Here is a 14717-nt window from a genome sequence, read left to right as displayed (position 1 = left end):
TAATCCAGTATCACAGCTTCAGCTGAGGCCCCCAATTCCTACTCTCATCATTCACTTAGCACCCAGGGCGTCTCATCATTGCACACACATACATGCCACCGTTACCACTTTGTTCATTCCTGGAGACCCACACATGTCACTGCAGATCCAGGGCTTGCTACCAACCACAGCAAGCTCCGAGCACTCACCCAAATGTGGGTGGCAACCTGGGTACTGGAATCTGAGTGACTCCATAGGAGCCTCGCACAAAACCTAGCAGCAGGCATCAGTCTGTCTCTTGCTCCATGGTCACATACAGTGTGGCTAAAATGAGGGAGAGCTCAGTGGGCCCTAAAGGAAACTCATCACACATGGTCACTGCTGACCACTAGTTGATCTTGTGGGGGACACAGCGTTCACAAGGATGCTTCAGACTCCATACACTAGTGCTGTTGCTTCGATATAATGGTTTGGAGGCAAGCCTTGTGCGCTCACAGATGGCAGAGAGTCCAGAGTTATCAGACTATTTTAAACCAACCAATACGCTCAGTGAAGGAAAAGGTCCAAGGGACAAAGGTGTTCCCAAAGCAATTACACTATTAAATGTTAAAAGTTGTCTTTGGAAACATCAACAATGCAAATTGTACTTGCATTACTCTAATAAACACAGTGATGGAGTGAACTACACACTGGAATACCTCACATCTGAGGGGCTGGTGGTGGGAGGGCTGCAGGGGAGCGTAAGTTCCTGCCCACCCTCTTCCAGGACAGACTAATCACCAGGCTAGAAATAGACACTCTGAACGCCCTGATGAGTTTGAAGTATTTCCCGTCTCATCGCCACATGAAACAGGCAGGCAGACTAGTTTATTAGCAAAGTTTTATTGGCAAACAGCTCACTGTGGCAGTGTCCTTTGTCTAGTTGTCAATCTCACCCCTCACACTAGAACAGGACACAACTGACCTCACAAAACACATCACAGCATGCAATGAAATACTCCTTACAGTGTCTTTATCTGACAATCTGCTTTGTTTTGTATTGTATGTGAAAGTTAGTTTTTGGGTATTTAATTTTCACCAGAATAGCGGCCAAACCCTGGCCGACTTCTACCATATGGTCTGCTTTGCCCAGGTCTTGACCCATTCTGGTCCGAGGTGGAATCTGAGCTCACACAGACCTTGGGTTGGCAGGTTCCACACGATCCCTTACGTCTTCTCCTGTGTGTATTTGATGGTTTGGACGGCTCTAGAGCAGACAAACATTTTCTGGGAACGGCGGTCGCTGTGGCTAAATGAAATATTGCAGCGGCTTGGGCCCAGCCCAACCCCTCTACCCTGTGAAAGTGGCGCCGGGAGTGGACTGGTGCGGGGCCCAGGAGGAACCACTCTTTCAGAGACATGGTTCTCCAGAAAGGTTCCATAGGGTTTGGGGCAAATGGCTGAACCTACTGTTTTAAATTGCCAGCTTTGGCTCTCCCGTGTAACGGGGTGTTTCTTTCCTGTTTGGGTGGCTTGCATAAATACTCCTGCCCTAACAGTGTTTTTTTTTTTACTGTCTGTTGGAGATGGAATTGGCTTTACTGTGTAAGATGTATGCTGTCTTTTTGTTTGTTTTACAAAATGATAATAAAATTGATTATCCCCCCCAAAAAAATTCTCACCAGAATAAACCATCTCAAAACAATACGAATTGTGTAACGGTCTCGGCAGTTGAAACTGCAGAATTATATGGTTGGTGCCACCTTTGTAAGTTGTTAGAATCTGGACAGCCATGAATCCTCTTTGATCTCTCGGCCTGGATGGGTTGTACAGAATATTTACACAGCCGGTCTGAAGATACTGATAGGGAGTAGATGTTCCTGCATTAGTGATGAAAGGAGTTTATATTTTTTTTGTCCTCAAGTGGTTTTTGATTCCTATTTCTTCTCCTAGTTTCTTTTTCCCATGTACTCCGGTCTTTCAATAATTGTTTGTTGAATCCTAGAAGTTATGTCTATCAGGACAGTTTATGATCCACTCTTGGTAACATGTCCTCAACACTGCACACATTTCATGAGAGTCGGACAGGTTTAATTTGCAGTGAAGCAGCCTCTGTGAAGTTCGTTGCTTGGTGAAGTGACGTTAGTGACGTTGAAGAACCTACATTCTGTTTGGAGGCACTGCGAACGTTAGAGTTTGTCCTTTAACTCAAAACTCTTCTGACGTTCAGAGAAAAGGGAGGAACTCAGCCCGGAAGGATCATTAGATGTCATAGGAGGTCTAACTTCAGCTGTAGATTCTTAGATGATGTAAAAGATCACATTTCTTTTTTTTAAATGAAGGTTTTTTGGCAGTGCTTCGAGAAGGCTTCCATCTTGTATGTGTTACTTGAGGTTGCTGAGCACCACCTTTTGTTTACAGCAGCTTCCATATCCCGTGCGGCGTCATGGCCGTCGCCTGTGTGCTCTTTGATGGCGTACAAGGCTTGCCTTAAGATCAAAGCTCTTGCTACACACAGTGCAGTGATAAAGCCTCTGTCCTGTGTGTGTGACTTGATGGCGTACAAGGGTCGCCTTCTGAGAAAACCTCTTGGAACACACAGTGCAGTTATAAAGCCTCTCTCCTGTGTGTACGCTTTGATGGCGTACAAGGGTTGCCTTAAGATCAAAGCTCTTGCTACACACAGTGCAGGGATAAAGCCTCTGTCCTGTGTGTATGCTTTGATGCCGTACAAGTGTCGCCTTCCGACAAAACCTCTTCTCACACACAGTACAGTGATAAGGCCGCTCTCCTGTGTGAGTTCTTTGATGCAGCACAAGGTTTGTCTGACGAGCAAAGCACTTGGAACACACAGTGCAGTGATAAGGCCTCTCTCCTGTGTGAGTTCTTTGATGTAGTACAAGGTTTGTCTTCTGAGAAAAGGGTTTGGAACACACAGTGCAGAGATAAGGTCTCTCTCCTGTGTGCACGCTTTGATGCCGTACAAGGGTCCCCTTCCGAGAAAAACTCTTGGAACACAGAGTGCAGTGATAAGGTCTCTCTCCTGTGTGTATTCTTTGATGTTTTAGAAGATGTCCCTTCTGAGTAAAACTTTTCTCACAGATATTGCAGTGAAAGGGCCGCTCTCCACTGTGAGTTTTTTCATGTGTTGCCTTATCATCAAACCTCATTTCATGCTCAGTGTAGGGATCTGTGTGTGTTTGTTCATGCAGTAAAAAACGCGTCTTTCCAGTAAATGTCTTCTTACACTCAGCAGAGGCAAAAGCTCTTAGGCTGGTGCTTATTCTTTTCTGCCTTGCAAGTAGTGTTTTATTGTTAAAATTCTCCCTCATGTGTATTCCTTGGTGTTTTCTATCATTCATTTTATAAGCAAAATTCTTCCTTCCTCCAGAAGCTTTACGTTTCTCATTCCTCTTCATACTTTCTGTCTGCGACTGCTGTGCTGCAGAATGAAAAGAACACTGAAAATTATACATGGGAAATATTTCTTGAAAGAAATGCACGGTTATAATATGAAAAATGTGGACAGTAATATCTAGGAAGGAAAGAAAATGTTACTACCTGTAAACAATCATTTGTTGCTTGTAGTACTACAGTTCACATGTGGTGATCTCTCATGGGTAGGGTTCTGACTACTAAAAACAAATTATTTAAAGATTGAGTTTTGATCTGGAGAACGACTCGTAATCCCATACAAGAAAGGCATAATGCATCAGCGCGCAGACTTCAATTAAAATCATTGTGTTGTGTTCTCCATCGGAGTACAACTGCTTATATGTGTAAAATAAAAAAAATAAACTGCTTAATCTGAGCAACCTATATACTTTCCAACCATACAGCAAGTGGGTGATGCATGTGAGCCGTCAACATGACAAATTGACAGTATTTTTCAAGAGAGTAACATTTTCCATTTGCAGCATCTGTGGCACATCACAGGTTGTGCAATAACTTAAAAGAATCTGTAAGGTCAAGAACGCCGCAGCCAGGCTCATTCTAGGGACACCACGCCACGAACATATGACCCAGCACCTATGAAGCCTCCACTTGCTCCCCGTCGAGAAGAGGATCATCTTCAAACTCCTCACCCACGCCTACAAATCACTCAACAACATCAGACCCACATACCTCAACGACCGAGTGTGTCTCCAGGTACCGAAGAGGAAACTCTGCTCCACTGACCTCGTCCTGGCAGAGGTCCCCCGCATCCGCAGAAACAGAACCAGCGGGAGAGTCTTCTCCTACATCGCAGCAAAATCCTGGAACGAGCTCCCGGTCAACATCAGACGCTCCCCAAGGCTCCACATGTTCAGGAAGTACCTCAAGACCTGGCTTTTCGACTGACCTGGAGCTGCTCCCTCCCACCCCCGTTCCCCCAGCGCCTTGAGACCCTCGCGGGTGAGTAGCGTGCTCTATAAACCGCTGATTGATTGATTGTTTGAAAGGAAAGAATGGCTAATTGAGTTACTAATATGCTTAGAACAATTAAGCACTTCTGGGCTTCTTCCTTGCATTGATGTCACCAGAGAAATATTTTATGAAAGGATGCACAGAACCACATGTTTCTGCTTTACAAATATCTACTAGAGCTATGTTGGGTTGAAAAGCCACGGTTGCATCTTTATCACACGTGGACTCAGCCTATGATATTTCTATGTGGTGTCTCCACTAGGACTGGGCGGAAAATTCAGTTCCGCTTGCGGAATTTGTGGAATTTGGGTATTTTCGAGTTCCGTGTAAAACGTGGAATTGACAAAACTTCCGTGATCTGCGGCTTCGTGGTATTTTTTGCTTGTTCGCGCTTTCAAAATGTGTGTTCGCGAGATATTTCCCCCCGAGCACGCAGTCAGCGTTCGCGAACAGGAAAAAAGCATTGTGAACGGGCAGAAGAAGCAACTCCGCGTGTTTGCAGATCTCTGTGTGCTCACAGAGATTTTTTTTGCCGAGTTTTGTGTAACAAAACTACACAAATTCCGCCCACCACTAGTCTCCGCACGAGTAGAAAATCATATGCCAAATTGTGCTGGTAAAAAAATTTCTTATTTTTCATACATTTTCAATTCTGATAATGTAGAGCATGAGTGCATGTTTAACACTGGATGCATATTTAACTTTGTCTTTGTAAACTTGCAGGAACTGTTCATCTACTTATGGGGTGTGGAGTTTGCTAACTGTTTGAGGAAGTGACTGCTACTAGGTACACAACTATCTACATTAAGGCTTGCAGTGATGTGGTGGCTTAAAAGGTGGAATTGTTACACTTGATAAGACAACATTAAAATCTTAACTGGATGCCAGGGGTGCTCTGGTGGGATAACCATTCTCAACTCTCCCATGAACATTTTCACAAGAGTTTTTTCAAAAGTATTCAAACGTTAATGTAGGCTAGGCCAGCTTCTTTATGTATGTATTCATATGTTATTTCTATACTGCAAACCTAGCCTGAAGCTAGAGCCAAAAATGAGCATAAATTATTTTTAAAGAAGGGAGTCCTCAACTCTTTCCTAAACGGGAGCAATGTCGGGCGGTCCTGATGGATACAAGGATGTTGTTCCAGATCATGAGTTCATAGATGGAAAAGGCCTGCTAACTTTTTTTTTTGTTACAGTTCTAAGTCTGCAGTCTGATGGAGTTCTCCAACCTCGCATTTGTTGCACTTGAAACTAAGAGCTGAACTTAAGGACAACGAGAATGATGAACAAGTGATAAGAAAGAGGTAACAGCTACAAAAGAGAAAATTTTAAAAGGAAAAGCAAGACTACTGTCCTGGAAGAGTCTTAAACTTTGTAAGATGATACGAATAAGTAAGGAGAGCAGTCAAAATTCCATTGACACAAAGACGACATGAACTGCTGACAGAGGAATCAAGCTCAGAAGGTGAATCAGACGACTCTGCTAGCAACTACCTAGAAAAAAACCTACTTGCCACTTTTTCCGCTGAGTACGGGTTACTGAGACAAGGACGGACAATGGAATATCATAAAAAAGGAAAAACAAAAGCAAGAGGCACAAACAGAGGAAGAGAAAGACAGGAAATAGCAAATGGAAGACAAAAAGATAACTCACCACATAGGAAGAGAAAGGTGATAGAGCAAGGCGAGATATGATTATTTAATCATCACAACATTAACTGACAATGGATGAACTAAATATCCACAACCTTGGCTTATAATTTTGCCCCAGGAGGGACTTAAATTACAGTTCATGTAGAATTGACATATTTCCGTTTCTAAGATATCAACATAAAATCAGACACAAGCCAATGAACATGAGAATAGGGGAGCCCAATACAGAAAACATGACTTGTGTTCAAGAGACGCAGATACTTCATGACATTGGCTGATCTGGATAATGGAAATATATGTGCTACGAAAGAGCGGGAAGCATTGCTGGGAAAGGAGGCACAGATAGATCAGGGAAGCCTAACTCGCTTCAAAAAGCAAGCTACACATAACTCCTCCTTGCCTCATGATAATCTGGATGTCTTTAGTGACTCGGTCGCCAAAGACTTGTTCAAATAAATTGTTCACCAGTCAAGGCAAGAAGGGAAGAACGATTGTTACTTACCTGTAAACAGGTGGTTCTCCAGTATTGGTGTCTTTCATAGATTCACATGCTTGAATATTCCCCGTCGTCGAAGTGGGAGTCCCACGGTACATAAAAATAGCAATAATGGTAATATAACATAAGTGATAACATAATACATAATAAAATAGAGATAATACATACTGTAAAAACCTCTACAATGGTACTTCCATAGGAATACATTATAAAGAGAAAAACTCATTTGTAACATATCAGTGTCATTATGTTAGTCCAAACTGCATCCAATCAGGCTCAAGCACCCTCTAGAACCTTCTCCTCAGAAGCTCAAGCCCTCAGATTTTCGTAGCACTAGTAATAATAGCGCATGAGGAGAAGAGAGCCTCTGAGGGGAGGATGGGTGGGTCGCATGTGAATCTATGAAAGACACCAATACTGGAGAACCACCTGTTTACAGGTGAGTAACAATTGTTCTTCTCCAGTATTAGGGGTGTCTTTCATAGATTCACATACTTGAATAGAATAGATAGCAGTAACTCCTTAGAACTGGGATTGCTAACAGATTCTCAAAGTTGAAGGCAAAACATATAGCTTAAAAGCATATAACAATCACAGAAAGAAAAGGAGGAGGGAACAGAGGCTCACCTTATTTAAAGAGATGACGAAGCACTGCTTGCCCCACTGCGGTATCCGCTTCGTTGATGGAATCCAAACAGTAATGTCTGATAAAGGTGTGCCTGCTGGACCATGTCGCCGCCCGGCAAATCTGGTGTAGAGGCACCCCAGCAAACAAAGCGGTGGATGACGCCATCGCTCTCGTCGAATGTGCCTTTACTGAACACTGTAAAGGCTTGCCAGCTTGTTGGTGACAGAAGGATATAGCTGCTGAGAGCCATCTTGCAATTGTTTGTTTTGTCACTGAGTGTCCCCTCCGCATCCTTCCATATGCTACAAACAGTTGATCGGATTTGCGGAAAGGGGTAGTCCTTGAAATGTAAAACTTTAGACAACGTTTGATGTCTAAAGAATGTAGTCGTTGTTCTGCCGGTGATCTTGGATCCGGGAAAAAAGTCTTTAAGAAGACAGGTTCGTTCAAATGGAAATCAGTAGGTACTTTCGGCAAAAACGAGGGCTTGGTACGAAGAGACACTCCATCGGGCTTAAATTGCAAATACGGAGGCTTGATTGTGAAAGCGTGAAGATCGCTTACACGACGAGAAGATGTTAAGGCCAAAAGCAATGCAACCTTCCAGGTAAGAAACTTGATGTCTGCCCTGTGAATTGGCTCAAAAGGAGGCTTCATAAGCTGTGACAACACCACGTTGAGGTGCCATGCCGGAGGAGGGCGCCTAATAGGAGGAAACTTCCTGAAGAGACCTTTAAAGAACTGTCGGATTATTCTGGATGAGCAGAGAGACGTTGAACCATTGTGTCGAAAACGCGAAATAGCTGCTAGAAAGACTCACAAGGTGGTATGAGAGAGACCAGACTGAGCGAGGCTCAAAAAGAAAGGCAAAAGTTGCTCCGGAGTGGAGTTGACTGGATGGATATCGGATGCAGCGCACCAATGACAAAAACACTTCCACTTTAGCTTGTACGTTTTGATGGTTGATGGAGCTCTAGCAGAAGCTAGAATGTCTCTGCATTCCTGGGGCATATCTAAATTTGCGAATTCGATGTATTCAGGTTCCATGCCCATAACTGAAGCGTGGTTGGGTCTGGATGGCAAATTTGACCTTCGTCCATCGTCAGGAGGTCTGGACGTGGATGCAGATGAATGGGAGCGCATTGGGATAACAGAAGAAGTTCTGAGAACCAAGCCTGTCTGGGCCAACGAGGGGTGATCAGTATCAAGTGGCAGGATTGCCTGCGCATCTTCCACAACGTTCTCGGCACCAACGGGATTGGAGGAAATGCATAAGCAAACAGGCCGCTCCAATCCATGAGAAGGGCATTTCCGCTGGACTCTGGATGGGGATGCCAGCTCGCAAAGGCGGGGCACTTCCGATTTAGTGGGGTTGCAAAAAGGTCTATCATGGGATGACCCCAACGGCGGAACACCATGTCCAGAGTAGGCTGATGTAATTCCCACTCGTGAGTGGATGACGTGGACCTGCTCAGAGAATCCGCTAGGATGTTTGATACCCCCGGCAGATGGACCGCCGTTAAAGAAATTTGATGACGAAGAGCCCAATCCCAGATCCTTTGAGCTAGCCGAGACAGTGGCTGAGATCTTGTGCTGCCCTGTTTGTTCATGTAGTGCATGCTGGTGGTGTTGTCCGTTTGAACCAGCACGGACTCTCCCTGCACTACGGGCAAAAAGGATCTGAGCGCTAGGAAGATCGCCATCAACTCCAGCCTGTTGATATGCCAGGTTCGTTGTGCCGTCGTCCACTTGCCCTTGATTGAAAGATCCAGGAGATGAGCGCCCCAATTCTCCATGGACGCATCTGTGGTCAGCGTTAGATCCGGAGACTGGGCTAGAAACGAAGTTCCTTCGTCTAGATTGGATGGTTGTTCCCACCAAAGCAGACTGTCCTTCATGTGGGACGAGACTCGCACTAGGTCGTTGAAAGACCCTGACACTTGGCGCCATTGCAGGTCCAATTCCTCCTGTATAGGGCGAGTGCCCAACCTGCAATTCGGGATCAGAGCGATATAGGACGATGCCATCCCCAGAAACGACTTCAACGTCCGCACAGAAACTGACTGCTTTGAACGGATGAGGGTGACCAGACGGACTATCTTTTGTTGTCGTTCTTGGGAGATGAAGGCTTTTGACAGGTCCGTGTCTAGAATTGCTCCCAGGAAGTTTCTTCTTTGCAACGGTGCAAAGTGTGACTTCTCCATGTTGATGGTCAACCCCAGTGACTCGAATGTCTGCAGGCAGAGACATGTGTCGTGAGCCAGCTGTTGAGGGGATGGGGATTTTAGAAGGCAATCGTCCAGATAAGGAAAGATTTGCACTCCCTGAAGACGCAGATGAGCCATGACCGGGGCCAAAACCTTCGTGAAGACACGAGGTGCCGATCGTAGGCCAAAACGTAGCACCTTGAACTGGTAGTGCATGTGCCCCACTTTGAACCTCAGAAATTGGCGATGCTGATGGAGAATTGGCACATGAAAATAGGCGTCTTGCAGGTCTATTGTTGTTAGGAAATCTCTGCTGCAGAGAAGTCGCAAGACTTCCAATAGCGTCAGCATGCGGAAAGATTGTTGTTTTAGAAAGAAATTGAGTGCTCTTAAATCCAGAATGGGCCGCCACTCTCCCGTATACTTGATAATGAGGAAAAACCGTGAGTAGAAACCTTTCCCTCGCTGAGATATAGGAACCACTTCGACTGCACCCTTTTGTATCAGAAGACGAACTTGATGTTGCAATTCCTCGAAATGGGGAGGTGGCGGGCCTGATGGAGGAGAATTTGGAGGAAACTCTGTGAACTCCAAGGCATGACCCTTGCGTACAATGTCTAATACCCATTGGTCCGATGTTTTCAGAGACCATTGGGAATAAAACTGCGAGATTCTCCCTCCAACTCCTTGCGCAACCTGAAAGTCATTGACGTTTGTTGGTGGAGCCCCTATAATTAGGTTTTCCTCTATAGGGCTTTGACTGTGGCTGACGATGAGACTGCTGGTTGGAGTAACGCTGGTTTCCTTGATTGTACTGGCGGTACTGAGATTGTCCTCCTCGAAAAGTGCTTGAAGACGAGCCTCGTCCACGTGCACCACGAAAGGGCTGCTTTTTGAATTGCAAGGATCCAAGCGACTTTGCCGTATCGGTGTCTTTCTTTATTGATTCAAGTGCCTCATCGATGTGAGAGCCGAAGAAAAACTCACCGTCATATGGCATGTCGAGTATCTTCGACTCGACCTCTTGTCGAAATGATGTGGATTTAAGCCAACCCTGACGTCGGAGCGCCGCAGCACTGGCAAGGATACGAAAACCAGTACTCGCCACATCAATCGCACAGTCGATCATCTCTTCTGATGCCCTCATGCCATCTTGAAGGATCTGTTGCGCCTCTGCTCTGGACGCCTCCGGTATCAGCGAAACTAGCGCAGAAAAATCCGGCCACATTTGCCGGTCGAAACGACCTAAAATGGCCAACGCATTTGCGGCACGGACTGATGTAGACGGCATGGATGAAAAGTTTTTCCCAATCGCATCCAAACATCGACCCTCTCTATCAGGTGGAGCAGCGATAGGAGTTGCAGGGTTACGTGATCGTCGTTGCGCTGCCTGGGTTACCACTGAATCCGGCTTAGGATGCGAGAGCAAACAAGCGGGGGAACCAGCTGGAGCCTTATATTTCTTCTCCAGGCGAGGGAGTTGAGCAGGCAAGGAGTTAGGAGCGTGCATGATCTTTATACCCTCTTTCCATACGAATTCGATAATAGGTATGGTGTGGACTTGTTTATAAGGTTGGTTTTTAAAATCATAGAGAAAACAGTCTTCCTGTCGCTGTGCTCTCGGTAATTTAAAGCGGTCCGCAGCTTTATTCATCAAAACATGGAAGCTAGCGTTGTCAACCGGAGGTGAATCACCGGCGTCTGCCTGCTGAGGAGAGGGCGTCTGTATTCGATAATCATCGAATTCCGCCATATTTGGGTCCTGGTCCTCATCAGTATCCTGGGGAACTTCCCCTTCCTCTCTGTCCGACTCCGCCTCATCTTCCGCAACTTGTTGAGAATTTGCGGGGATAGCAGGACGGGGCCGTTCTGGTTGAGCAGTCTGCTCTGAACAGTGCTGAAGGTGAGTAGGCCCTGGTGTCTCAGATGTAGCATGGCCTGGTGTACCGTGAGGTGTCGGAGTAAATCTTCTATTGTAATCGTCCGGCATATGCTGGAGGTTGGAAAATAAAGATACCGGAAATGTTGCCATAGGAACTTGTACATATTGTTCCTCTTGTTGGTCAACGTCCTCCTCCTCATCGTCCTCAGAACTCGTGTCCTGACATTTAATAATCAAGTCCGATGGACTATGGGCATCACCAAGGACATCGTCGTCCCCAATAGATTCCGTCTCGTGGTCAGTAGCCATCATTGGTGAGGGTGGCTGGAGAGTAGGAGGTGGCAATTGGAGAGTAGACTCCTTGCAACTGTCCATAGAAGGCAAAGGCACTAGGGGCATAGTGGCGAAAGAACCCATTCCTGACGTGGATCCTGTGTGTTCCTGCTGTGATCCTGAAGGTAAAGGCAAAACTGCCGTTGACGTAGCCGTTGCCGTCGACGAGCCAGTTGTTCCTACGGCGGCCGTCGACGATCTAGCTGTCAGACACGGTGTCTTTTTAAAAGTAGTCGTCGACGACGAGCGTTTTGCCTCAGCCGTCGACGGTGCCTTCGTCGACGGAATCTTCGTCGACGAATCCTTGGATGTCATCTTCTTCGTCGACGAAGCCTTCGTCGACGGTAAAAGAGTCGTCGACGAGCTGGTCGACGGAGCTTTCAGCGTCGACGGGACCTTCGTCGATGTGGAACTCGTCGTCGGAACCTTCAATGTCGACGATGATTTCTTCGTCGACGGCAGTTTCTTCGCCGACGAGACAATCAGGATCGTCGACGAGACTGTGGAGATTGAAGCTCTCGTCGACGTGCAAGACGTCGATGAAACAATCGTCGACGACGAGGAAGCAGACGTCATCGTCACTGTAATCGTCGACGAAGACACCGCAGCCAACCTCGTTGATGGAATGGTCGTCGACGAGCCCGTCGACGACCGCGGTGTTAGAAGTGTAACAACACTTATAGAGGCTGGAAATGACGCCTGAGAGCCAGGTCTCGTGGGCGTAGACACAGAAGCCACAGGAGCAGTAGGTTTTACTTGTGCCACTGTCAAAGCCATCTTTTTCTTCTTCAAAAAAGGAGAAGGTAACTCCTGAACACTGCCACGCTTGAAAGCAACAGTAGAACAGCTTGACTGGAAACTCTCTGCGTCTGATAAAACGTCCTCTTTATCCTGAAGGTGCTTCAACCACAGAAGAAGACGACCTTCCCTGTCTCTGAGAGTCTTTGCTGGAAAAGCTCTACAGAATTTACAGTCAGCCACCTTGTGTTCTGGATATAAACAGTAAATACACTTTTGGTTGGGGTCCTTTTCAAACAAACGTAGTTTCCCACAGGAAGAGCAAGGTCTAAACAAAGACTTCTTACTTGACATCTTGGAGAAAAAACAACTGAAGTAATAGAACTTGAAGAAAACTGAGCAGAGCTCAGGGAGACTCCCTTCACACGACGTGCGGTAGAAAATCTGAGGGCTTGAGCTTCTGAGAAGAAGGTTCTAGAGGGTGCTTGAGCCTGATTGGCTGCAGTTTGGACTAACATAATGACACTGATATGTTACAAATTAGTTTTTCTCTTTATAATGTATTCCTATGGAAGTACCATTGCAGAGGTTTTTACAGTATGTATTATCTCTATTTTATTATGTATTATGTTATCACTTATTTTATATTAGCATTATTGCTATTTTTATGTACCGTGGGACTCCCACTTCGACGACGGGAAATATTCAAGCATGTGAATCTATGAAAGACACCCCTAATACTGGAGAAGAATCAGATCCAACTTGAGTAATGGACATAGGGAGGCCATTAACACATTACGTAATGACAACATAAGAACCAATGTAATCCGATAAGGGGCAAGAATGTGGTTTTAATGATTGTTTGCAATTATGAACAAAAAGCTTTTCAATAATTATTAAATACGGATTTTTGTGAAATGGGAATGGCAACATTTTCATTGGTGTAAAACACTACCCTCTACTGTCCCATGCTTTTACCTTCTAACAAATGTATGCAAGAACAAGGGGGCGTATAGTGCCCTCCAACAATAGCTCACTGGAAAGCACAGCAATAAACTAAAACCATGTATTGCTGATTCTTGTGGAGAGCCTCCAATCATATTGTATAGATAGAGAGAATTATTTTCTACAAAAGATATACACAGGAGACAATCATATTTGACAATTACCTAGGATGTGATCTTGCTAATTATGTATACAACACACGCAAGGTCTAAGAGCCTACGAACATTTTTTTTGCAATAGACCAATATCTCCATATGACTATACATGGATGCTTAGGACCATGACTTTTGCCTAAATAACAATATTCTCATATTTAACAATAGATATTACAGACAAATCTCAGGGACAGCAATCGGCACCTGTTTTTCAAGCTATGCAAATGTATTTGTGGTATGGTGGAAGGAACAGGTGTGTCGTGTAGTTCCCACTAATCTGTAGGACTTGCGCATTTGTTGGACAACATAAACTTTGGATTAGTGCCTAGACTGGCTCTGGGCGCCTCCGCAGGATGAGTTGGCCTAGAGACCAGCTAGCTCACAGTGCCAAAATAAGACTCCCTAACCTTACCAGGAAGCGAGTGGTTTCTGGCAACCTCTGAACGGGTCAACCCTGACCCCCTCAGGGATCGTGGAAACAGAACAGAACCTTTCGCTCAGTCACTCAAGCTTACTTGCTCTCAGAGAATTATACAGAGAAAACACAGAGGGACGTTTTTAATATATTTATTGAACCAACGTTATTCTTGTATAGAATACATAAGCTGCAATAATCAGTAGACTGAAGCAGCTGAAAGCGATTACAAGCACGTAAATAGTAGATATAGTTCTACCATGGTGTTAAAACAGTGTATATATGCAGGCATATAAACAAGGCAGTAATCAGGCGGACTCCTACTATGCACCCCCTACTCTGCGTGCATCTAGAGTGTGTGTGGGTGTGAAGCCAAGATCCCCACTAAGGGACATGACAGGAGAGAATGCAGACCACGAATTGGTTACAAACTGAACTCCCCTCACGGAGATGCCAGCCCGCTGCATAGTGAAGTCTCAGCCTGCACGGACCCTGTATGTCAGCTGTAGCGCCTCCTCTACTAATCTATTGGGATGCTCAATATTTATAATAGAAACCATCTTTGTGATGTACGTATTGGTTAGACAATGTTATAGATATGTAGATATCCCTCTCACCCTGTGGATGAAGATACGATATTTGTACATAGTGCGTCAAGAGGCCTTATACTTAGCATTTGAGGCATCATGATAATGTTGTGCGAAGCTAGATGTGTAAACAAAGTAGTGTCAGAGAAACCAATCCAAAATTGTTGTGCATGCAAATATGTGCAAAAGGTCACAGCAGAAATGTTACTGTAAAAAATAGGCACAATATATGAGATGAGACACTGCGCTAC

The 14717-nt window shown here is 45.2% G+C and overlaps 1 protein-coding gene across 1 annotated transcript in view; it reads right to left on the bottom strand.

The window, feature by feature from the left end:
* Positions 1 to 484: 484 nt before the first annotated feature.
* The window catches only part of LOC144825800 (uncharacterized), a 40016-nt gene continuing 25783 nt past the window's right edge, over positions 485 to 14717 (bottom strand). Inside the window, exon 3 of the mRNA XM_078684181.1 lies at positions 485 to 3400. Within this exon, the coding sequence (XP_078540307.1) occupies positions 2403 to 3400 (998 nt within the window). The 3' untranslated portion in view covers positions 485 to 2402. The remainder of the gene's footprint in view (positions 3401 to 14717) is intronic.

Source organism: Lissotriton helveticus, chromosome 1_1 (genome assembly GCF_964261635.1).
Source record: "Lissotriton helveticus chromosome 1_1, aLisHel1.1, whole genome shotgun sequence".
Taxonomy (NCBI): Eukaryota; Metazoa; Chordata; class Amphibia; order Caudata; family Salamandridae; genus Lissotriton; species Lissotriton helveticus.
This window is presented reverse-complemented; position numbering and strand designations above follow the sequence as displayed.